At 38.5% G+C, this 27,029-nt stretch overlaps 2 protein-coding genes across 2 annotated transcripts; one reads left to right on the top strand and one right to left on the bottom strand.

Annotated features, from left to right (window-relative positions):
* Positions 1 to 2,698: 2,698 nt before the first annotated feature.
* On the top strand, positions 2,699 to 14,420 carry LOC139712188 (muscarinic acetylcholine receptor M5-like). Its single transcript, XM_071624027.1, has 3 exons — positions 2,699 to 4,286; positions 5,405 to 5,520; positions 14,253 to 14,420. Exons 1-3 carry the CDS (start codon positions 2,699 to 2,701, stop codon positions 14,418 to 14,420), a joined length of 1,872 nt encoding a protein of 623 aa, XP_071480128.1.
* Positions 14,421 to 19,643: 5,223 nt separating this feature from the next.
* Positions 19,644 to 26,546, bottom strand: LOC139712184 (prosaposin-like; the record flags this gene model as incomplete). Its single annotated transcript, XM_071624022.1, has 5 exons — positions 19,644 to 22,398; positions 23,457 to 23,576; positions 24,146 to 24,226; positions 25,674 to 25,810; positions 26,360 to 26,546. Coding segments are annotated over 5 exons (561 nt in total), but the record flags the coding sequence as incomplete, so codon positions are not given.
* Between the last annotated feature and the right edge of the window lie 483 nt (positions 26,547 to 27,029).

The following is a 27,029-nucleotide window of genomic DNA, read 5'->3' as shown; positions in this document are numbered from 1 at the left end:
TAATCGATAGACAGAAAGTGAAAATATTGACTTGATGCATAATAACCGAGTTTTATATCTCATTATGCCCAAAAGCTCTTTTGAAGCAGTTTCTTCTCTATTGAACTTTGTTCTCGCGAACCATTTAGCCTCGATCACAGACCAGAGAACGACTGAAAACGTTTTATCATTAGCCTTCTTCTTCTCGTTCTCGCCAGAGAAGTTTTTCTGCTATACAAATCTTTATATGGGGCACTCTTTCACTTGAATAAGTAAGATGAATGGAAATAGAAAACGATAAAAAGTCAGTTTGATTTAAAAGAAAAAAAAAACTTTCACAGCAGAAACCGTTAACATTTCAGAGATAGAAATTACAACTTATCTTTACTGCTTTCTGCTCCATTTGAATTAAGTTAGATTGTGAACTACATTTTAGTGAGCCCTTCAGAACAAGCTACAGAAACTATTCTCGTCATGTCTATTTTTTAAAGAAAAGATTGCTAACTCTGACTTTGCGACGTAAAGTCTTAGGCCTACATGAAGTCATAATGTAACTTGGCGGCATATTACCTGAACAGACGGTAGGATGAGGTGATGCGTCGTGTACCGAGTGTACGCAAATATTTTCAACGTGCTTCCTCGTCCGTCAGTCCTTTTTCTTTTCGTTGTTTTCTGTCTCCTGTTCCTTTATAACATACATTTTATATCTAAAATATCGTTTTCTCTCTATCTCTTTATCCTCCTTTTTTTCATGCCGTCACTCACCAGTCAATTAAGGGTTGACGGCAGCAATGATAATGTTATTTGATTGCCATCGCAAGTGCATGTTATGATTGTAGAGTGCATTCAATACTTTACCGTAATGATTGTCACCCTGTGATACCACTTACGAGTCGTGACTCAATACAAGTTGCCCCATTCTAATGGAATTGAAATTACTTCCGATGTCAGGCCAATCGTAAAGACAAAATAATGAACAGAACATGCAGACGCTGCGTATACAAGGACCATTAATGTTATGCACACGATATTTTACAAGGACGGGTTATGGGAGAGAGATACAGATCAATGAACACCACTCGGTTAATACACTTATACATATGAGTCCAGTTGAGAGCATTGGATCAGATCTTCGAGAGAGAATTACAAACCCACGATTCCAAATTCAGAAATCAGAAATAAGAGCAGAGAGCTCTGGAAACATGGTTCCCCTTGCCCATACTGAATTGAGTCTTGTCAAGGTTGGACTGCGTCTTGTGATTTCCGTGTCGTTTAACTCGTCAAATTGATATCCATTCCCACATGTCTGCAAAGTGCATCAGATAATCGGACTTTATTTGCTGAATCCCACTCTCGAGCCATCTGAAATTGATCTGTCATTTACTTACGGACATCTTTCTGAAGAGATCTACGAGATTACCAAAAATGAGGTCAGGAAAATTCATTTGATAGGGAGGAATCATTTTTCTTGTCCCCCATTGCAATTTGGTTGGAGCATGCGCAGCAAGTTCGGAGAAGTAAATATCTTCTCTTGCAAAAAGTCGTTGCCTTTAGCAAGCTTTTGCTTCTCACAATTCTTTCGTGATGAGGCATTATGCATTGTCATACCATTTGCACGAGCGGCACGTACTACTTATCGGCTACTAAGTAACCCTTTCACCGCTCTATCCCAGGACAAGACATAAGTGATGGCATTAACGCACATTTTCGGTGTTTCATCTCCCCTCCAGTGCAGTAAAGAAGAATCGCCAAGGTGTAAATGCTAAGCAAAGTTATCTTGACGCAGCTCACTAATACTTTTCTCCTTTCACATTGGGGGAGGACTGTGACATCTGAAGATGACTGAATTCTATACTCGAACACTCCTCTGATATTTTCTAATACGCGGTGTAATCATTGTGATTACTAGATGTAGATTCATTTGAGGAATATGAATACAAATGGAATGGAATCGAGTATGTAATCTTCATCTGTATTCCGAAGTAAATGCCATGCATTTCATTCATATACCATCGCCATGTAGGCAAAGTTTATCTACAGACGTCGCCTTTTTCTCTCTCCCGTGGACGCTCCGCGAAGTTCATTTCGGGTTGGCACTGAGATGAAGCCAATCATGTGGATAAATCACAGGCGCATGAGTATCACTATATATATACACACCTCTCCAGACTGAAGGAGCCCTCGTAACTTATTAACGCCAACGCCGATGATGATGGACTTAACAAATACCACGCATTGCGCTAGAAGACAAGGACAGCAAACAAACTTTTTTTTTGTACATATTCTTTTTTTTTCTTCTAAACCAATCATAAATTCCAAGGGTGAAAAGCGTTCGTGACTCCATCAAATTCGATTGCGGTTGAAATCAGGTGTGTACTCTGTATCGTGCACGGGGACGTCACGTCTCTGAGATAATTGCTGGGAAGAGTGAATGAATCATTAACGCTTATCAACCGGCGACTGTTGGTGTGACGAGAAACGTTTGCAGCTCATGGACACTTTCACCAGAAAACGGCAATCACGCACGCGACGCAGCCAGCCAGATAAGTTTTCTTATATTGACCCCAATTTTTACTCGTAAGTGCAAAGTACTCAAATATTATGTTTTTCCTTTTTGACCAGGGAAACCGTTTTATTGCCATTCCTAATTATCGTGGCGTGCGCAAACATCGCAGGCATAATTGATTTTCTTAAATAAACTGGTGTGAGAGGAGCCATAATGGCGAGAATACACGTTGATCCGACAGTCATGAACAAGTTTTCCGCCGGTCAACGAGCCGCTGTCGCTGCCTTCGTCAGCGTCGTCGTGGCCGTCACCGTTGTCGGAAACGCGCTTGTAATCATCGCGTTCGCAACGACGCGTTCGCTGCGAACCTACAACAACCAGTTCATCCTAGGTCTGGCGCTCGCCGATTTCCTTGTCGGAGCCGTCAACATGCCTCTATTCGGGGTGGTGTTCATTACCGGGCGGTGGCCGTTCAGCGATGTCTTTTGCGATGTTTTCACCTTCTGCGACCACGCATTTAGCCACATCAGCGTCGTTTCCGTTGCTATCATCAGTCTCGACCGCTTTGTCGCCTTGGTGTACCCGTTCCACCACAGATCCCATTGGCGTCGCCGGTCGCGGGCTTTGCTCCTTGTGTCGATCGCGTACCTCGTGCCTGTTCTCATTTGGCTGCCTCCGACGTTGTTGTGGGATGCCATTTATTATGAATCGACCGAGAACGACACAAAGCTGGGCTCGAACACCACTTCCGGCGCAGACGACTGCTTACCCGATTACGTGGAGAGCCTCATCTTCAGCATAATCTCACCCGTCTTGTTTTTCTGGATTCCATTCACAGCTACGACCCTCCTCTACGCCAAGATCTGTCTGGTTATTTGGCATTCGTTGAGCAGAAAGAGAAATATCATGTTTGAATCGGATTGCCGTGATGGAACACCTGCCGTCAAAATTCGGTCCTCGTCTCGTCTAAGTACCGATTCTTTCCCGATGCCCACTCAAAATTCCCCCAAGCCCGACAGCCTCGAAAATCCTGCCCCATCAGAAATGGCTAGGGATAGCTTCGGCGAAGAAATTTATCATTCTGAAGCGTCAAAATCTGGGTACCTCATTTCGTCGTCGAGGCAGGCGGCAGATGATGATTTAGTTTCTCGTGGTTCCGTCATCGAGTACACCTTTATAAATCCGGCATATCAAGATGATTGCATTGACGATGTCGATAAAACCTCGAGTCTTAAAAGGAGATGGACATCAGAAAAGTCGGTCAACACCTTGCTCCCTGCGATGAAGAGTGTGCGAGACGCAGAGCTAAGAGCGCGCTCCCACTCGGTTGCAGGCGTAACCAGGGAAAACATCTATAGCATCTCATCCACGGAGGGAACATCCATGGTCGTGAAACAACCAACCAATGCGCTCCATGGTAGACATTCGATTTCGTCCACAGCAAAAATATCGCTGGTCAACAAAGAGCGGCCAAAATCACTTGCCGCTCCCTCGTTGGGGAAATACACGGAGGACCCACCAATTTCTCCTCAAAATCACACTCTTCAAATCAATTACACACATAACACCAGGGATCATGATGGGTTTGTCACAGCGTGCAAAAGGAACCATCGCAATGTTGCCGTGGTCGAGGCGAGGCCCCAGTTTTCGAAAGTCTCCGTTGTATCTCTCGATAACAAGACGGGGAAAGGCGCGGAACATCTCGAAACTAAGAACGTGTGTGACTGGACGAAAAACGCAGACGACAGACCTTCTAAAGAATTCGCCCAAAGGAGGCACATTGGGTCGCAAAACAGAAAAGGTGAGTAAAAAAAACAAAACAATTCATCTTTCCAAGTTTATGTTGTAATGGTGTGAATTTCTTGAATATGCCTTCTTAATGTTATTTAGTTTGTGATTCAATGAATTAAGTTATTTTTTTCTATTTTATTTGTTTAATGAATCCAAATCGCGAATGGAAGGTATGAGGCATAATTATGATTCAAAATATTTTCGAAGATGAAGAGTGTTTAAAAGATTTTTTTTAATGATTCTTTATTCGAATTTCGTTGAGTGCCACAAAATTCACGTTCACAAGAACAAAACAAACATCGTACAATTCATCTTTCCAAGTTTATGTTGTAATGGTGTGAATTTCTTGAATATGCCTTCTTAATTTCATTTAGTTTGTGGTTCACTAAATTAAGTTATTGTTTTCCATTTCATTTGTGTAATGAATTCAAATTGCGAATAAAAGGTATGAGGCATATGATTCAAAATATTTTCGAAGATGAAGAGTGTTTATATTCGAATTTCGTGCAGTGCCACAAAATTCACGTTCACAAAAACAAAACAAACATCGTACAAAGGGGTGCTGTTCGTTATTCCGAAGGTTCACTATTCCGAAGGTTCGTTATTCCGAAGGGACGTTAATCCGAAACACACAAATTCCCTATACCTAGAGACTTATTAATCCGAAAATGAAAAAGGGTTCGTTAATCCGAACATTTGTGGCGTTATTCCGAAGGTTCCTTATTCCGAATATTCGTTCATCCGAAAATGAAATTCAGAAAAATGATCCTTCGGAATAACGAATCTTCGGACTAAAAAGCCTTCGGAAAAACGAACATTCGGAATAACGAGCTGTAACCGTGCAAAGAATGCAAGATGATCACTCTTCGTTGTTCAAGACAGCGGTTGTGTTCAGTCAATTTCATACTGGAATAGACGGGTACTGTTGCTTTTTTTTTCTTTCTTCGACACACTCCTTCGGGAACGATAGATTGTTACCTCTTCTCTGTGGAGCCGTCCGATCAAAACATAAGGATTTCTTAGGGACTCCATCTAATAATATACTTATCTTCACGACACCTGCCCCATTCTTTATAGGTGTTTCTTAAACGTAGTTGTTCAATGCATGTATGTTTTGTAATTCATCAGGGATTCGAACGCTGGGTTTGATCATCGTCGCCATGTTCATCACGTGGACTCCCTGGGCCATTGTCGTCATCATCTTTAGTCTTTGTCCAGACTGTCTCCCGGAAATAATCTACTCGGTATGACCTTCCAAATGGCATATTGACCATAACTTGATAATGACAACGCATTATGATTCTTTCGTTTTTAGTTGATAATTACAGACGAACTTTCTGTTTTCAATGATATCTATATTCTCATTATTGTATTTCTTTAAACTCTGTATGTTTGAAAAGTTCATTTCATTTGTACAATTTTGTGACCACAAAGTGTAAAAACAAACAAACAAACAAACAAACAAACAAACAAACAAACCACATCATGTAAGAGTTGGCTTTGATACATTTAGTGATTTTATATAAACGGAATGGTGGGAATTCCATCAAGATCCAACGAAAAATCCCAAATCTTGGTAAAAAATGTCAGTTTCACAGTTTCAGTATTCCTTAGCAACATTGTAATATTGATCGCAAGTCTCCCGCTTACCTGCACACGTATCATCACCAATTTCATTTTCTATTGTTTTTTATGGGGGGACAGTACAAATCAACAAACCCACATTTAATGAAATAATGTCATTCGAGAGTTGTTATGAGTAAGGGGTGAATGGTAGCCATGTTGCTAGATGATCGTCAAACAAAAATAATATTGTAGGTTATTCATTTCATTTAGAAACAACTGGATGAGCTTTAAGACGAAGGGATCATTGCCTCATTTCATTTGCCCATTGTGATTGTTTCCGATATAACTACGTTGTGAAACATGTCGTAGATTGCTATTCAAAATCGTATTTACATTCAAAGTCAAATTTCGACAAATAACATAACAAACATCTCACTTTCTATTGTGACAGAGAAATAATGTAAACAAGACAATGTGATTTGAAAAGAGAAAACAAAAAAAATTATAGTAATGATACATTGTAATGAGTACTGAAGTAATCAACATGAAGTCAACAATCTGCATTGTTTCTCTCAACCATGTCATCTTAGTTGGTCTTGATGAAACTTCCGTTGTTCTTTGTTGTTTTGTCTGACTTTGTTTAGCATAAAGTCCACAATGAACATATTGGAGGGAAGCAGTGATTGACGGATCAGTGAAAATTTGTCTGAAAGTCTGAATGTCTGAAAGAAGAGCATAATTATAGCCTTCGAATATGGTCATAATTATGCTGTATAATCCATTAATGACACCCTTCAGAAAGCGGGGCCGCCGAATGTAGGCCCTATGTCCATATTGCAGTATTGGCTGTTATGACTGTGCCGTGTGATGTCAATAATTTGGCTATTCCCGCAAGTAACAGGTACTCTTCGATTGTGTTCGAAGTATAGCCAGGGCATTTTATGTCCTTATGCGTGCTCTTGAAAGGGTGTAAGCCTATTATGTTATAAAATACCCTCATAGGATCTCTCCCACTTCCCCGTCTCTCACACATAATACATACATTTTCTTTTCTTTTTGAACAAGTACGTGTCTGACAACACTGGTTCTATGTATAGGCTAATGCCCGTCTAATGACTATGAACCCATGGTATTAACGCTTCCTTAACCTCTTTCGCCAACTATCTTGTTTTCAGCACGGTGATACATTATGTATAACTGAATCTTTTTACCAATCCTATTTTAACTATGATGTTCAAAACATAAAAAAAACTTTGATATCAAAACCTAATTCAAACTTCCACAATATGAAGTACATTTTGACTATGATTTGACTCTGATTACACTTTGACTATGATCATATGATTTATTTCACTCCTTACACTCTCTCTACGTTTTGCTCAATGGAAATGGCCGTTGAGATAGTATAGCATCAAACTGAAATTGACGTTAAAATCTAAGCGGTACATAGCGCTTGCAGTCCTTGCAATCTCTGGTGTAAAATTCAAGCGCATGAGTTAAATTTTATGACCAAATGAAATATTCACACTCCTAACTTCATCTCGGGAGCACCATTTTGTACGATTTTCATTATGATAGGTACATTATTTTTTTTTTTTTCAAAACGACATGGAAGTAAAAAAAGCAACAAAACAAAACAAAACAAAACAGAAAGTATTCGAACTTTTCACGGTCGAAGCATCCATTTTCCAGCTTTAAGTGCATTACCTTGAATTATGAAGACGATAATAGAATAATAACAAACAAAAGGTCTAAGCACAATGTACACTACAAAACGACAGCAAAAAGGTATTTTTTTCTCCTTTCCTTCTCTCTCTCTCTCTCTCTCTCTCTCTCTCTCTCTCTCTCCCTGTTCCTGTGTCCCATTGTGTGTCGGCGATTGCCGGTGTCTAGAATCGCTCACATAACACCTTTTTCATAGTGTAAACTACCAAAGATCGATTGTTCGGCCCGTCAGAACTGTTTACTCTTCAATTTTCGCGTTTGCCATTAGGTGAACGTGCACCAATGAAAGAATTATATTTCATATCACCGATGTACTACGTAGCGGTGAAAATAAAATTGCTCCTGAGATATGCCGATAAAATGAAATATGCACGCTAAAAGAATGACTTCCTCAAATTTCCAAAGTCCAATCCATAAGACTCATATAAAAAAAAAATACGCACCAATATTTGCCTAGAAGAGCGATACGTTGTACTATGGTACCTTCGAAAGGGTATTGCACTTTATGAATTAATTTCAAATCAATTTAAATAAAGTAGTTTCAAAGGGTATTAAACAGTGTGTGTAGAATACCATTGATTTCTACAGTCTTCGGATACACATGTATTCATAATGATTGATATTAAATAAGTTTTCTCCCCCCCCCCCCCACTATTCTCTAATTAAACTCCGACATCTTTATATAGTTGCCCATCAATACACCTGGAGAAAAAGGGGGCAATAAGCAGATTTCATAAATCATGTTGTTAGGGAATGTATACGCGTCTTCCAGAATTGCATGGAACAAAAATGAGCCACCCGCCTTTTTACCCATCACTCCTACACCATAGTGCTGCTAGCCTGCGACACCCCTGCGACACCGTTATTATATTGGGGGGGGGGGGGGGGGTGACGCGCACAAGTGTGCCAAATTGCTAGAAATAAAGCAAAAGATACTTGAACTTTCACAGAGTGTAATACAATGATAGCATGACGAAAAGGGGTCGCAAAGAGATAATGATAATAATAATAATAATGTCTTATTACCCAGGGTAGCCTCTTCAGTGTTACCACTGCTCTACCAGAGGGCCCTGCCATTATTATTACCCCAGCGTTGCCAGGTACCCATTTATACACCTGGGTCGAGAGAGACATGGTGAGTAAAAGCATCTTGTCTAAGGACGTAGGCACTGGGCGGGATTCGAACTCGGGTCCTCCGATCGGGAGTCGGCAGTCTTATCCACTATGCCACAGCGCCCCCCACGACGAGAGGGGCAAGACTGACGCAAAAGTTTGCCATCAAGAAAAGACATCGAGAAGAAGAGGAGGAGAAGAAACATAGGCGAGGAATGGGGAGGGGGTGGGGTAAAACACGTGGGGGGGATGACAGCAACCCACTGAATTCAATATATATTCTAATTCCCCACCATTTGGTTACATAGTTTACATGGTATAACACTCGGTTCCAGGAAGCCAATTAGAAGCAGCGAGTTACTAGGAGAGTGGGAGGGGGGAGGGGGGTGACGTGAAAAATGTACCGAAGAATGGAGAGAGACGAGAGGAGGGTGGGGGGGGGGGTGCAGATTGGAGGGAAGAGGAATCAAAATGGGATGGGTAAGCCAAATGGGAAATGTTCGAGAGAGACGAGGCATATAGGGAGGAGTCGGGAGGGAGTGGATTATATTTGGGAGGGGAAAAGAGTGGAAGGAAAAAAATGAAAGGTGAAGAACATAAAAATGATAGGAGGGGGAAAGATATAGTACCGGTAAGAAATATTGGACTGGAAAAGGGACGGAGGCTGGCAAAATATAATGTTTGGAAGTAGAAAATAAGGAGAGAAGATGAGGAGAAGGAGACGGATTTTGTAGGCGATGAGAAGGAAGGAGGTGGGGGGGGGGAACTGTTGTTCGCGTTATCCAGCTGCATTATAGGACTACGGTTTCCTACTTGTCTTTGTCATGCTTTTTTTACGCGTGTCGATTAAAAGCAGACCTCGACGTGAACGCACTTTTAGGGGTAAGCTGAAAAATGGATGTAAGCACTAAAGAAGAAGAAGAAGAAGAAGAAGAAGAAGAAGAAGAAGAAGAAGAAGAAGAAGAAGAAGAAGAAGAAGAAGAAGAAGAAGAAACAGCCTAAACAGGGAATTAGTTCACGTAGGCCCTACATGCGGAAGCTGACTGGCACTATTATGGAGGTTGCGGTATAATATTAATTTGGCAACTCCTTGGTATCGCCATGCCCAGAGCAAAACAAGCCTCCATCTCTCACGATTCTTTATTTAAGACCGAATATAAAGCTTCGAGGAGCATCGTGATGTGGACAGGCATACACTCACATGCAGGGGCGTTGGTCTAAATAATAATTAATAACAAATTCAACTCCCTTTTAACCGGAGCACGTCTTGCGATGTGCTAAATTGCATGCACTGGAACAGTGCGTCCTTTTGCAGTCATAAAAATGAAGAATTATGTGTAAGGGTTATCAAAATCAACAGAATGCGTGTTTGAACGATGTTTTGATGAGGTAAACTCTGCCACAGAATCTCAAAATCATACGCATAAAACATGTATGTCATGCAAGGCATACAATTTCAAAAATTGATCTAGTCCTGAAAGTCTGCAAGTAAAAACAAAAGCAACACACTTTCTTTTTGTTTTACTTACTTCTGCAAATAAACACATATTTTCTCTTTCTTTGCATATTTTTTTTCTAAATCTATGCATTTGTATGTTTTGAAAGACATAACATATATATGTATATAAATATATATAAATCTTCAGTAGATTTGGACCAATTGGAGGGGGAAATTTTGTCACGGGTCACATTCCATGGTACACAAGCCCGACACTCATTTTAATCTTCTTTTAGTTGGGGCGCTAGCATAGTGGATAAGACTCGCGACTCAAAATCTGATGACCCGATTTCGATTCCCGCCCAGTGTTAATATACGTCCTTGAACAAGATGCTTTTACCCACGCTGTCCCTCTCGACCCAGGTGTATGAATGGGTACCTGGCAACGCTAGGGTGATGATAATGGCAGGGCCCTCTGATAGAGCAGTGACAACACTGAAGAGGCTACGTGGATAGAGAAGATATTATCATTATTAAATCAACTTTTGTTATCTGGTTTAAATTTTCATTACCGAAAATAATACCTAATCGTACATAGTGACACTGCACATTGCACATTGTTCATAAAAGAGTGTTTAAGATTAGGCTTTGGCGTGATGTCTTATTCTGAATTGTGATCGTAGTATAGCAGTAGATTTTACGTGGATTTACACGGATTTAATGACTCTATCGCGACGTATTTCTATGAATATTTTCCTTGCGTGGTTTTGATATTGAGACGTTTGTGGTCCTGAGCAGTAACATGTATGATCAGGGTTGTTATCATTCATGTCATTAGTTATCAGTAACAACTGCCACATTTCTCTGACAAATTTGCTCTCAGCCAATCAGATGCAAGGATTTCAGTAGCATATAACAACTATCGTAACTTGTTATTGATAACAAGCTTTATGAAACAGGGCCCTGATTTTCCCCTGGCTCAAACTCCCCTCTCCTATACATTATATTGCCGACTTGGCTGTATCGACATTAGAGACGATCCTTTCTCCTCGAACCACATCCGTTTTCAATAGTAATGCTGCACTTTAAAAGGGTAGGAAATGAATTTTAATCTACATATCAAATCCATCCATCCTGTAATTGCGTATGAAAAAAAAAAACTCACAGCCCCCCCCAAAAAAAAGATAGACGAAACTGCAACAAAACAATAACGAAAAAGGATATGATCTTTTGTCCTTGAAGCACATCCGTTTTCAATAGTAATGTTGCACTTTAAAAGGATAGGAAATGGGTTTTAATCTACATATCAAAACCATCCATCTTGTGATTGCATATGAAGAAAGAACTCGCAGTCCCCCCCCCCCCTCCCCCAAGAATCTGCAACAAAACAAAACCGGCATGGAAATGATTAACAACTGATGCCATTGTCCTTTTACCCTAAGAAACATTTATTTAAAAAATAAAAATAAGTGAAAGAAAAGGAAGGGGAAATGCATCATTTTAGAGAAATATTTGCGCAAGCGATAATTTGTCGTGGGTCTGGTCGAGGCATTTTTTCCTTCCCTTGTATGCACCATATTCATGCCATAGATGGGTTTGAGGTACAATTTTAACGGTTGGATTATTGTGGTTTAGGCGACAGCGGATAATGCGGTGCGCCTCATTTTCAGGCACGATCAGATCTCTAGTGGAATATAGGGCAACATCTTTCGCATCTGTTTACAGGTGAAGATTAAATACATCATAACATCATTATCTCACTTTAAACTATCATTTCTCGTGTTCAAAATTACTCTCAAAGATATCAGAAATTTAGGCTCGATTATTGTCAGAACTTTATTTTCGTGTATGATTACGTTGATATTTCGGGAAAACTTAATTTAGGAAATAAACAGACTTTCCTTTGAGGCGAAGGGTAAGAAGTACATTTTTGATGCGATGGAATCTATTGAGGTTTGCAAATTTGCAAACTCACACTTGAGCTGTAATGTTTTGTTAAATAATTGCACTATTCAGGCATCACTATTTGGCCTCCTTTTTTTCTTCTCCTTCTTTCTTACTTTCATCTCTGTCCTCTTCCACGTCATTCTTCAAACGTGGTTGTATTTTGAACTCTGAAACTTTCCTTTTAAAGTCATTGGGCTCTTGTAAACTAACTGTGCTACTAGTACTTAAACGACAAAAGAAAACCTGAGGTCAGAATGGTGTTAGCAAAACACAGAACGCAAGATAGATCTCACTGTTAACCACTCCCTCTTCTCCTAAAATGTAATTGAAGCCCCTACCGTGTATGCTTAATTTATGTTTCTGTTCCACCACTCACCTTAATTGGAAGCCAGAGTTGATATTTGTGTTCCTTGGTATAGTATATGAATATGGATCAAAAGGTCATAATTACTGCAATCGGTTTGATATTTCAGATATCCATACAATTCAGAGCACATTTTGATGTACTTGTCATGGACGAACCTGTTTCTTTTAACCTGTACTTTATCCTCTGTGGAGTTTGCTTGCCGCAGCAACGCAAACACCTGCATTGCATTACCCATTTTTATTCTTTAAGAAGACACAAAAAACCATTGATACAGCTCAACTAGATTAATCTTACTGAGCAGATACATACTGGCTAATAGACAAAATAGTCCATGGCAAATTAAGGTAGGGATTTCAAAGGAATGATATAAAGAAATATGATGGAGGCTACATAAAGTAAGCTATTAACCCATATCCGCCTATACTGCGTTAAACTATGTAAACGCCATTCGTACCGAGCCACTACAGACAAATATTTGCACGCAAAACATTTTCAACTTCACATCTCTTTCAAAGGCACAAAAAGTAAAGAAAAGTTGACAAATTATGTATCAAAAGAAAGAGCATAAAATTGACTTTATCATGATATAGATTTCCATGCACTTTGACCGATCAGAAAGATATACCAGTTGACAGAAATCAGACATGATTTATGAAAATATGAATAATAAATATCCCATTTGATATTTATTCATAAATCAAAACTATTTTCTTCCTTTGCATGTAGATTTGAATATCATTTTCAAAATATTCAAAGCAAGAGCTTTACAGTGATATATGATACATGCATATTGTGATCTTCTAAGTAGGAATAATTGGAGAAGTAAAAATATAATCCAATCGCTCTGACAAATGGGGATTTTCCATGTAAAAATATAATTGACTGATGTAAAGAGACCGTTCTTTACAACCTTCTCTGAAATGAGATACCACATCCATCACAATCAATGCATATCACTTCAGGAGAAATAATATCAATTTGTGACCAAAATATCACATAAATACATGTATTCATATAAACAAAAGTCATAATTACACATGTAAAAATGGCGTCCAAATGACGTTAAAAATGACGTTAAATATGACGTCATTTCAGCGGCAAGCTCGACTACGGAATTGTCCGTACTTCGGTGATTGCAGCCTTCGCGGCTTCTACGGGAAATATCGTAGATCGGCGGATATGGGTTAAATTATGGTTAGTTTCAGATTAAGGAGATCAAACAAAATAAACAAACGAACGAACACACACACAAACATATATGTAAAGTAATGGAATGGATCGTAATGTTATGTAATGTAATGTATTGCAATGTGATGTAATGTAATGTAATGTAACGTAACGTAATGTAAGATAATATAATGTAATGTACTAATTACCAAAACAGCAAGAGCAATATCAAACTGACATACTTTTAGTTGATCTTTTGAATATTTTTTTTTCAGAAAATTCGAATTAAGTTTTATTCTTGGAACATGTGTTTGGTATGTCAATCATATCTTAATTTTTCTCATGTCTTAGCAAAAACATAATTATTCATGAGCGATTAGGGGGTATTTCAAAATGAATATACGACTTCATAATTATAATTGATTTTTAAAAGTAGTCTTCCAGAGACCCCGATGTCATAATTATCGTTTACCCCCAGCACTGCCGGGCTCCCATGAATACATCAGGGTCATGAGGGATAAAAGTATTCTCAGTTTGTAAGCGGCCGGTAGGATTCGAACCTCGAACGTTGTGTTCGTCAGTAAAGAGCCCAAACCACTAGACCGCATTGCTCTCATTTCAATTCATCCACAAACTTCCATCCTCACGCACAGGTGACAGTGTTCCTGGGCTACATGAACAGCACAGCGAACCCGATCTGCTACGCGCTCGCCGACCCGCGCTTCAAGCGCGCCTTCAAGCGCCTTCTGTGCCCGCGTTGTCTCTTCGGCTTCTCCAAATCGACGTCTGGAACCAACCAATCACTGACCTCGATCCAGTGATGTCACCAGTTAGTGTGGTGCCTCCAGCCGCCGTCGTTGTACTTTCTACTCGACTAAGCGTAGATGTACACAATAATTATACACCAAGTTACTTCTTTAGATCACTATAGCAGCACAAAAAGAGTATTTTACTAAATGTGTTGACAACATAAAATTTGAGTTGCTTAAAATGTGGTTTTATAACAAAGGATATTAATGTTTACTCACTTCATGAAACTATAACTATCCCCTTCATTGCGCCAAAGGCACGGTCAAATGCTAAATCAAATGTAATACCAATTAATACAAAGCGTGGGTATGGCATCTACGGGAAGTCAAAAGACCAAATACAGCACTAGATTCGTATTTATTTATCGATTATCGATTGTTAGTACTCTACGTGTCTTATTTTGTGAGTGTGTGCGTGCGCGCGCGCGCGCGTGTGTGTGTGTGTGTGTCTTTTTATCTGAGTGTGCATATTTCATTTTTAAAAGTATCTCTGCTGTAATATTCTGTAATCCTTGTAGAGAACGTGTTAAATTCAAAACACGAGTATATGATTACGAGAAATATTGCATTGCCTTTATTATCTGGCACTGCGCCAGATGTGTAGACCGTAAGTCACGACCCTCTTATAATCGTTTGGTCTTTAAGAAAGCCTCTGTTACCATTAACTCCTTTGGGGGTTTCTACTTAAAATTCTCATCATTTCCTAGTTTCATTGATTGTATAATCTTCAGTGAGATTTTCCAGTGAAACCATCACATTATTATTCGCAGAATATGTACGCGGAATATGATATGTCGGTATATATCATGTCTCTTCTTGTACTGCTGAACATTGAGACATTAGCATGTTATTCTTTGCTTCTTGTGTATCGTTCAAAAAAGTACGTCAAATTTCACACGTTACTTTATATATTGTGCTTTTACAAACGAAAATTAAGTTGTAATTGAATTGAATTGAACTGAATTATTTCTAACTAAAAATTCCAACACATTAAGGAACTTACTCGGTATATTTACTCCCCAGTGTGACCAATATTATAGAGATTACAGCTTAGATTAGAAGTGCATAATCTTGTGCACCTTAGGATACCTACACGATCATCCCCATTTTAAGTACATCACTGCGTGGCAATCATGTAAAAGATTTGTATAATTTTTCAATACGAAAATGAATCAAGGTCTAAAAGATGGGTGTCCTGACGCATACAAATGAAAAGTAAAGAAAATAAGAGTTTACCGGAATTACACAGGCATATGCGCGTGTCAAAGAAGACTAATGCATTATGATTTTTATCAGTATTGTCTCCCTCTTGAGATATTGTATTTGTAAGATAGCAACTGCTGATTTACCTTTTTAACAAACGTGGGAATTGCACCTGTCATCTACTGCTTTTCGGGCATGTTTTGTGTGTGTGTGTGTGTGTGTGTGTGTGTGTGTGTGTGTGTGTGTGTGTGTTTTCAATGTATGGATCAGCAGTACTGTTGCGATCCTGCAAATACATTGCTATACACAGGGAGACAATAATAATGAAATCATAGCACATCTTCACCCCGCAGCCTGTAATAATCTCTTACTTTCGAGACTAATGCATTACATACATTCTCTTGGGCACTAAGCATGTTTACTGAACAGTTCGGGCACATTCAGAGACTTCATATGGATTTATTTCGAAGTGGCCAGTTTTCAAGCTTCTGTCTGAAACACCTGTCAAAATCCAATTATGATACCACTCAGAGAGAATTATCGCATCCGTTCCTTCCAGCGTTCCTTATGGCAATTATTGTCGCACATTTCGTTACGTTAAGGGTCACTCGGGAAATGACAATGTATGCTTCGTAATCAGTCTGATGCTCTCCCACATAGAATTTTATGATATTTTGTTTCTTCCCCCCTTTTTTTGCCATCATTTTTTTTCGCCGATCAGTATGCTGTCAATCTCTCTTCTCTCTCTCTTTTTGTCAGAGTGAATTTTAGCAATTGTACAATAAAAGATTACGTTGTAATTTGAAATCGCATGTGCCATTGTATAAAGGATGTTCATTTTGATTTTATAAGCTAAAATGGCGGAAACTTCGCTGAAAAGGGGAAGTGTTGTATAATCTTCTGCTGAAGAGACGTGACGAGCGTCTCAGGTGACTTCCCTGAATTACTTTAATGGGGAAATTTATCTAGAGTGCTCTTCTCTTCTTATATAGTTCTGCAGCACTCAGGGTATGGAGTATTGTATTGTATTATTCTATTGATGGGATTTCCTTTTTTAGTTTCATATTTCCTGTGATTCAAAGTACTTTTGTCATCTTAAGAAAAATTGACTGAATTATCTGAAGAGTTATTCCCTTGCACGTGAGCGTTTATTGTATTGTGATGAATTCATCTTGATTTCATCTCGAATATATTTCACGGGTCTGCGTTATTAGAATGGACCAGCAAAACACGCGTCTAATAGCCTCGTGGTGTCGGAGTACAGTGCACTCGTGGCAAAAGTAAAGTAGTTTCACTTGTAGGTAATTCTCCACAGATATACGTGTACAGAAATTAAAAGATACAAAACTACATATTATACACTGTATAAAATGCATGAACGAATCACTGTCTCTCGTGTTTTATTTGTTTTATGCCTACATTGTCAGTAAATTACTTAGCAAACTATTTCACTCCAGTCGTGAAATTTGCGAGGGGATCATTCTGCTCAAACTCTGCTCAAGACGTCAGTAAAGAAAGACTGCCCTTTCACCACACACACACACACACACACACACACACACACACACACACACACACACACACAAACACACCCATGTGCTTCCTGAACCTAGATAAGAGCCAGAGCCAACAAAGCGCGGAGGAAGAGTATATAGCGAAAGAGCATCGACAGAATCCAATTTTAATTCTGTTAAAAAAGAAAAAAAAAATCAAAAGATGGGAAGTGATAGCGGGACAATATTCTCTGGGACGCTGTCTCGACGTTCGATTTACAGTTGTGCATTAGCATCTGTAAATTGTTGATTTCTCGAAATTCCGAGTAAATAAGAAAGAAGACAAAAATGTACTCCCGCACGCCTTTTGGTTCTTCTTATTTGAATTATTACAAAATTCACTTAACGTTGTAGTCTGCAGTCCTCTTGCGTACATGGCGCTGTTTGTGTGTGTGTTTTTTTTTGTGTAGGCATTTATGTGTGTGTGTGTGTGTGTGTGTGTGTATGTGTGTATCCACGTTTACATAGTAAACTCTCATATAAAATCAGGAGGTTTAGTTATTGTTATTCTTTGACATTTTTTATTTAATCGGTGTTACATGTATGAAACAAAGAAATTTCTTTATTTAAAAAACACCTCGTATTACAGTATCGCCAATTTCATAGTTAAAGATAAATATACCCATGTGACACGAAATTTCTGTATATGTGTGTGTCCACGTTTACATAGTAAACTCTCAGATAAAATCAGGAGGTTAAGTTGTTAGACTTTGACCTATTTTTTTTATTTAATCGGTGTCACATGCATGAAACAAAGAAATTTCTTTATTGAAAAAAAAAAGCCTCATATTCCAGTATCCCCAATTTCATAGTTAAAGATAAATATCCCCATTTGGCACGAAATTCCTGTATGTGTGTGTATCCACGTTTACATAGTAAACTCTCAGATAAAATCAGGAGGTCAAGTTATTGTTATTCCTTGACAAAAAAAAAAATTCTTTCAATTTTATTGGTGCTATATGTATGAAACAAAGTGAGTTATTCATAAAAATACCTCATATTCCAGTATCCCCAATTTCATAGTTAAAGATAAATATCCCCATTTGGCACGAAATACCAGTAAGTGTGTGTGTGTGTGTGTGTGTGTGTTATTCTCGTGCTCATGTGTGTACGTCAGTATCCACTTTATTGAAATGTTAATATTTTATTTGCCACTTGCTCTCTGAAGCACCCATGGGTTATCAACTAGAGTGCTATTTGTGTGTTTGTGTCTTTTATTCGACGTATGCTTGTACGTTGAACCAACCAGGGAAACTATATGGCCGTCCCGCAGGGTTCTCCTGCGAACTGTAACCATGGCAGCTGAACGACTTTTTACTGTTTAGATTCATATCTATTTTTTTTTTTCGGGGGGGGGGGGGGGGGGGTTAGAGATTACATGTTTGTCTCATTGTGTTTGAAACCTTCTCTGTACTAGAGGCAAAAACGCGCAAACACACACAGCTGAATGAAATGAATAATTTTTCAGTAGCCATAATTATATGATGGCTCCACGTCCATATAATATACTGGGTAGTGTGGCTCTTATAAGGCAACATCGGCTGAACAGAGAATAGTAGAAGTTTAATCAAAATCGCACCAGAAATACCTATGCTGTGGATTTTTGAAGCTTCACACAGTTTCACTCAATATTTTCACCATAAAAGTGAGATATTGGCCATAAATACGGAATCGAATCAGATGAGTTGGTGACGTCATCACCTGAAAATCTGTCACTAGCCTGCACATAAATTTAAAAAAAAATTTCAGTCAAAATATTGTAATGATTTGAATTACAGAAAGTATAATTAATATATATATATATATATATATATATATATATATGTGTGTGTGTGTGTGTGTGTGTGTGTGTGTGTGTGTGTGTGTGTGTGTGTGTGTGTGTATTTAATCAAATAACAAATTGTTGCCTGTAGTTACAAACAGTATCACTATGTAAATACTACAAAAGTGGAAATTTTCGTGGAGTTTAAATTTGCGCCCATTTCGCACAACCAGAAACTCGCGCGAAAATAAAAGCACGCAAATATATTTGCCTGCCATACAATTTTGTATGTTCCAGTTGTTGAGGTCTTGATTCCAGGGAATCAAAAACACGTGAAACTCTTCTTACCCGGCTGAGCGCGAAAAATTACTTGCGCGAAAATATCCACTTTTACAGTATTCCATAACATTCAGATTTTACAACCAGTTTTGATGAAACTCTTACTAACTCTGTTCATCTCATTTTATTGTTTATTTCATGTTCCTCAAACATGGTGCAGAACTGCAATCTAACCCTCTAGGTTCTACATGATATGACTTGCCCATCGTGTGTGAAATTTATGCACATTCTGCTCATTGGTACAGAAAAGGTCAATACCAAATTGACTACATACCGGGATGACGTGGCAGAGAAATCTGCATTCCTTTAAACGACAGTAATGTCCGCATCGGTTTGGAAGACTTGGGCTCAGACGAAAGAGAATTAAAATGTGGCTCATTATGATGTGAAAAGTCAAATTTTATTCATCTCCAGCTCATCTTTGTGAGAAAGTGCAGTGCTTAAAAACAGAAACGTGACATGGTTGCATACTCGTCAGATAATAAAGACGTCCTTGGTCAACAATCCGAGAATTAAAAAGACGCATGTTTACCATGCCATCACTGGACCAAAACAAAACAAAACAAAACAAAATATAATTGAAAAAACTCATACAGTTACAGAAAAATACATTTTTGCAATTTTTGGGGACAGCTGAAATGTTTAAAAAAAAGTATACAGCTTTCATACACAGTCCTAGTCACTCACACATGAAATCACTTTCTTGAAAACAACCAGATATGCCAAAATCAGGTAAAGAAAACAAAGCATCTCAGTTTGAGGGGACAGAAAGCCATCCCAGGCTGATACTGGATACCAAGTTAATCTCCTTCTGTCTTTTTCATTTGAAAGAAACCACATACAACGCTGAAGAGATGAGTCATAATGTGAGATAATGATACCACTGCAAATGGGAGTTGCCATGACGTAACATAGTCTATTCTAAAAGCTTTTTCTTTTTTGCTACTTTAAAAGGCAAGGAATTCGCTATCAAAGCAAGAATCAGTGTGTAGAGAGAAGCCCCCCCCCCCCCCTCCAACTCCCTCTCCTGGAAATGTCACCTTCTTGCATTTGAGAATTGCTTACATCATTTGACAGGCGCGGGAATTTTTTTTTTCTCCTCATTTCTTCTCACGTTGTGTTCTGACTTTATAGACATTAGACTAATCACATAATTTACAAATGCATCACTTCATAAATTGCAAGAGAAAACACAACAGACAAAAAAAGAGGGGGAATTATTGAGTTGCCTAAGGATATATGAAGGTTATGAAGTGGCATTCAGTGAACAGTTGAATCACATGAGCCAGAATACAGGTATTAATCCCATGCAAAAGTTACACCACAGTCTATGGAAACTTTTTGGGTATGGTACAAAGTCTATGGGAATTTGCTACTCTCCTAATTGCAAATAAGCATACATCATACCTTTAATACCACACTAGTGTTCAATTATCTATAGTTCGAAATTCTGCTTTCCTTACAACTAACAACTATAATTCTACATGAAAGGACTGATATGAGTGACTCATGCAAAATATACAAACAATCATTCAAAAAGAATTCTTAACAATTTACAATGACCTCCCACACACAAACACACACTCACACACACACAATTCTAGTATATGGAAGATAATGAGTAACATTTCTCACTGGCGGAACCTACATGATTACTTGAAATACAGTGCATGACATGGTTCGTGCAAAATCGACAACAAATTAGACAACACTGGAATGAAAGCTGAGGAAAAGTTATACATAAATCCACCTTGTGTAAAACATTTTCTTACAAAGCAGAACTGAACTGATCATGAAGAGCACAAAGGCAGAGCTAACATGCAACTGAGAAAAACAGTACGCATGCTACGGTGCACTGGTAGTACACAACTTCCCCGTATTAACTCATGTTTCATCATGGTTTATATAAATTTTTTTAATTGTTTATTTTTCCATGCTCACCGGCAGGAAGTACCAAGTACTCGTATCAACATCCGTTCCGTAGGATTTTAACAAGCTTTGTTGTGCAGTGGTATCATGTGCACTATATCTTTTTTTTTTTTGCAGGATAAACATCGTCATATTTTATGACTTTACGGCACAAAAAGAGTAAAGAAAAAACTTCATCAAAGATACTTGCCGACACATAAGCAACAGGTTCTTGCACGTAATTCAATCTTGCACTTTATCGTTACCATACCTTTGGAATGAGCGTTTCCATGCAGCATGCTAATACACTTCAATCTACTTTAATAGTCAATGAGAAAAGAGCTTGAAGGTGGCATTATTATCACTTTCACATAGAATCTACTGAACAATTAAAAATACAGTTACAATATAATATTTTTTTTTCTTCTTCAACAAAACAAAAACAGAAATAGTAAAACTGGCATAAACTTTGTCACATAATTCTTCCTAAAAATATACTCTGAACAGACTACACCATGTTGAAGTACCAAGAATCACAACATTTAAAGCATGCTTCAGGAAAAAAAAAAATTATAATTCTTCACACATTTGAGTCAGAAGCAAGAGTATGAAAATTCATTTCAACCATCACAGTACCAAAGTTATTACTCGTAAATGCTGTCCAGACAACCACTACGTGAAATTCCAGACAAAGTTATATCCACATCACAAATGTGACCACAGAAATGGAAGTGGGGTGAAAATGTTCAATCATGGCTTATAATCTACCAGCTATTAATGTACCTCCTATAGAAAAAAAAAAAAACAGACCTGTCATTCTACTGATTTTTCATGGTGTCTTCTTTTATTGCATATCAAACATCTTAAAGAAATAAAAAGAAGAAAAGATATATGAGAGATAAATTTACCATAATTTGTTTAAATTTGCCACAACATCACATTCATCATTACAGATTAACACACAAGACGGCATCAATGACGGGAAATTAAACAACACAGTTGCCTATAGTACAGTAACCTGAGGATATAAACTTTTGAAATTTTATTAATTTAATTTTTCCTTTTGTCCTGTCTTGATCAAAGACTACAGGCTTACTGACGTATGCTGCTTTTAGTGATTTGTGAGTAAAGAGTGGGGCAACATCACATCTTGTCATTATGTCCAAGACTTGTCACAAGACTATGGCACTTAATTCCAGACGTGAAGTTTGCAGTGCTCCACCATCTGTTTGTACATAAGAAGAGAGAAGGGAAAGAGAAGCACAAGTGAGTCAAACAATTATATCAGATTCATCAGATTCATTTTCATTGATCTATGATAGGACATAGAAATTTTATTTCCTTTGACATTTGCACAGCAATGCAAACACATCTCACATCAGTTACTTGTTTCCATGACAGTAACAATGAACATCATGAATGTAACATATAAACCAACTAAAAATGTCCCTATGATTAACATGCCTGTGCTGTGTCACATTGTTCTCCAAAGAAGTTCATAGTAGATTCTAACAACAGCAACAACAAATCACATACAAGCACTTTCTTTACTTCCCGAGATGCCGAAAAACAGATGGCCACATTTACAAACCAGTGACTTCATACATGTCTAATTTTACACTGAAAGATGGTAATGGGCATCTACAAAGATGCAGTTTTTATGCTGGATCTCATAAGCTAAAGTTTTACATCAATACCATTTAAATGTGGCAATAGATCCCTTTTTTATAGGTCATCTTTCACTCTGTGTGATGATTATTGAATGTTTCTAAGTAGTGACCAAGTGCAAACTTGTTTAACGTACTACCATGCTTTGAATACAAGGGCTACTACTTTCTCTTCAATCAAAGCAATAAATACCATATCTGCTACTCAAGAATTATGCCCCCAACCCCCAGTTATATCCCTGATTTCATGTACAACCCTAAGAAGTCTGTGTGCTAACAAATTGTTTTTAAGGGAGTGTTATGATCAAACTTTGAGTGAGGATGGTACTGTCTGCATGCATTCAACTTGGTATGCATCCTAGGGAAACATGCAAGCCATATATTACTCAATTTCAATGGATATGAATAGACAGTCAAATACATCGACATTTTACCCAGACTGGTCCTATCCATTCAGACCAGTGCTTCTCAACCTTTTTCCACCTGAGGCCCACTTGGCTACTACAAATTTTCTCGAGGTGCGAAGTTTAATCAAATATGAATCTCTTTTATACTCTCTTCGGCCGACGTCGTCATCAGCCCACTGTTTGAGAAGAAAGAGGTTACGACTACTCACATTACAACGCATGGCGTTTTCCCTGGAGGCACACCAGAAGCCTGGTCCACGGCTGCACTCGTGCTGGCCGAGAAGCTGCTTGCGTGGCTCGTTGGCTGGGGTCGGGCAAGCTCCAATCAGCTGAAGGGATATGAGAATGATCAGGAGGAATCATGAATTTCAAAGCATTCCTTCCTCCTCTTTTTTTCTTTGTTTTTGTAAGTGTTCACTGTATGTCTGAGATTTGTTCAACTGGGAGATTCATAATATAAACACTTAGCTGATATGAAAAAACAACAACAACCACAACAAACAAGAGGCAAATCATCATCATCATCATCATCATCATCATCATCATCAATTTGACTCTGTAAATACCATAACTAATATCATTATAAAAGAATGCTTTGATCAGAGCACTACTTTTAATATGGAACCACAACCTGTGAATGGAACGACTTGGAGAATATTTGGCATCGTCAAGTTTAATGGAGAAGAGCCCAGATCCACGAGATGATTTCTTTACGAGATGCGATTGAGGTTGTTTGACCCACATGATAATCTTATAAAAAAACAGAACTGTTACACAGATAAGTCTTTAGAAAGGAAAAGTAGAAAAATTACTTTCTTTTGGGGGCGGGGGGTAAAGTGTCTCTACAACCTTTGACCCTTGTTGTATGTGTGTCTGTGGGGTGTGGGGATGTACTTACCGTGCAGGTGGTGATGGGGTCAAAGAACTGAGCGATGAACTGGGTGACAAGGGAGCCATACTGGTCTACGTAAGTGAAGCACTACCAGGGAAAGACAAAAATCAAGGCAGATAAGTTAGCATTCAGCATTTTTGTCAAGACAGAAAGCAAGAAAGAGAAAAATGTGAATGCCTGAACATAACAAAGACCTAAGTCCATTTGAGAGAATTTGGAGAAATTATAAAAGAAAAATAACATCTAAATATCTTTAATTTTTCAGTTATGAGACTTTATGTATACTAATTGAAATGTATGACAGTCTTTTGAATCATGATCTATTTGTGTATTACTTCACAAGGGGCTCCAAAAGATGATAGCCATATTTTGGACTTAGGCAGCTTTCATATTCAGGTATTTATCAATCAACTCCAAAATTCATCAAGCTGCTACAGAATTTCTTTTCCCATGAAAGAAATACTGTACTCCTACTTTCCTACAGTCTAAAGGGGAGAACCGCATGGAATCACATTGTCTTGTGAATTGATGTTCTTGTTCATATTTTCTGTCTAGAAATCAATCTCTATCCTCAAGCCTGATACAGTACAAGATTTTGGAGTTGTGAAAATCACTTCACCATTATGTCTGTAAAGTACTTCAAGTTGCCTGCCAATATATGATGTTGAATAGGATATGCTCCAATCCTTCATTGGCGAGTGAGAATAACTCTATCATCAAACCTTAAAGATGGCACTGACTGCCATTATGCTTGGCAGGGAAAAAGAAAAGAAAAGAAAAAACCTGGCAGAGCAGCTGAATCGCTGCACAATTTCTACCAAAACCTGAAAAATATTCAGCACACAGTATATGACACAATGTACAGATCTATACATATTACATTTTTCTTTCTTTTGTAATGAGCTAACCTTGAGGGAGGTCTCACTCAGTTTTAACCCTTTTGGCCCCAGGGACATTAGACAGTGTGTGCGATGCTATGCGGTTTTCTGTGCTAATCAGCACCAAGAGCACACAAAGGATTTACCCTTTTCTTATCTCTCAAGTGTCTCATGTACTAACCCAACACAATGTTACTACACCTTGGAAGCAAATAGTTATGCCATCAGTTTTTTTTAAATGAAAAATATGTATGTCAAGGAAAAGATACCATGCTTATAACGGACAAGCTTTCTTGTTTTGTTTGTACAGTGGACTCCTGTTATAACGAAGTCCTCAGGGCAGTTTTCTTTCGTTTTATCGAAATTTTGTTATAATCGAACAAAAAAAAAAAAAAATGAAATAAAAAACAGAGAGCAAATAATGTTGCAGCCTGAATTTCTAGTTTGTTACAACAGGAATGTTGTTATAACTGTGTTCGTTATAACGGGAGTGCACTGTACTGACATTTGCTGCTTGGCCAAAAAACATAGTCGTCATGATGGGACGGCAACATACACCAATATTCTATATTCATCTCAGTACATAGGAAATTAAGGTTTTGAATGTACAAACTTGGGGAATGGGGGGGGGGGGGGAGGAGGGGAAGATCTCTTACCTCTGTCTTGAGGTCATCTGGGAGGATTCCACACGTATCGTTGATGATGGAGACAATCTCCTTGGTAACGGAAGGTTCCTGGATCTCGTTCATGAATTCCCGCACGGCGTCCTGGCAGACGTCACATTCGATCGAACCTGAGATATTTGGGTGATATGATTTGATGGGGGGGGGGGGGGGGGGGGAGGAGGGAGAACAACAGACCATTTTCAGTATGATGCGCAAACTTTGTCTGCTGACAACAATAGTAGCATTAATCTTTTAATCTCATTAATCTCACCCACGGCACTCTTACTGATCCAAATAATACTACAGTCAGTGACTTCTGTCATCCAGATATGTAAACACAATGTTGTACCCTCACTGTTGAAAGTGCATATTTGGGAGGTTATGCCAAAGTATCGTAGTGTAAACCCTTCAGATGGATATTTTTGTATATTACATCACATGCCAGTCATCTACATAATGTTGGTCTGGCAGATGTCAACAACAGTTTTCATTGTTGCAGACGGTTTCTGTTGTCGCAAAGAAATTTGGAGACTGTTTACAAATCTGACTGCAACTGTGTACGAAGTTAAGTGCAACTGTTAACAAACGAAACTACGATCTCTCTACGTTTGCAAACATTTGTCGCTCAATGAGATCCTTCCTTCGAGACGGGTGCAAAGACTTTGGCTCCAACTCACCGAGTGACAGTTTCAGTTTCAGCTGGAAGTCGCAGAGGCTTAGGTAAGAGCAAATCTGTTCTGGTTCCATGTTCAGGAAGGCACTGATGAGGGCGGTTTGAAACTTGTTGACAAACTGCCGGCACACTGGCTGGACAACCGATGGTAGGACGTTGCAGGTCTTCTCAAGGGCTGCCTTGATTCGCTCCTAGAAACGTGAAAGATGAGGGCAAAAACATGGGAGATGAGAATAAATGTGACCATGTATCATAAAACCAACAAAAAGTTACATGCCAAGAAGAACTCAAAAGATCTCAAAATAGGTGAAATGGGTGAAGCAAGTCATTTTTTAGTTTTTAGTATTTCCTGAAAGGACAATCCTTCTACATAACTCTTAAGTTTGGGATCATAAAACAAATGGAAAGTTGTGTTTTTCTCAGTTTTTGTAAAACATTTTTTCCCACAAAGTGTGATTAGGTATGTCTCAGAGGCATTGGTTCATTTCTTAGAAACCCTTTACACTCTCTTCACCCTCAACTCTACTGACTTCTGAAAAGATAATGCCACTGCTTTGAAAGTTAGTAATAGTTATGAATAGAATGTTTTGATAGAGTGTGCAAAATTTCATCTTAATCTGATAATCCCTTCATTGTAGATGCCTAAGAGATTCACATGACATCCTATTTTTCAC

Source organism: Diadema antillarum, unplaced genomic scaffold (assembly GCF_040938485.1).
Source record: "Diadema antillarum isolate AM-2024a unplaced genomic scaffold, OU_Dant_1.0 seq00001770_RagTag, whole genome shotgun sequence".
In the NCBI taxonomy this organism is placed as follows: domain Eukaryota; kingdom Metazoa; phylum Echinodermata; class Echinoidea; order Diadematoida; family Diadematidae; genus Diadema; species Diadema antillarum.
The sequence above is the reverse complement of the archived record's forward strand: the minus strand, read 5'-3'. Positions and strand labels throughout refer to the sequence as shown.

Bases quoted from the DNA above. Each gene is read 5' to 3' on its own strand.
- LOC139712188 (XM_071624027.1), top strand. From the start codon at position 2,699: ATGGCGAGAATACACGTTGATCCGACAGTCATGAACAAGTTTTCCGCC. The intron at 4,287-5,404 runs GTGAGTAAAAAA...GTAATTCATCAG, and splicing joins TGGGTCGCAAAACAGAAAAG to GGATTCGAACGCTGGGTTTG. The intron at 5,521-14,252 runs GTATGACCTTCC...CCTCACGCACAG, and splicing joins TCCCGGAAATAATCTACTCG to GTGACAGTGTTCCTGGGCTA.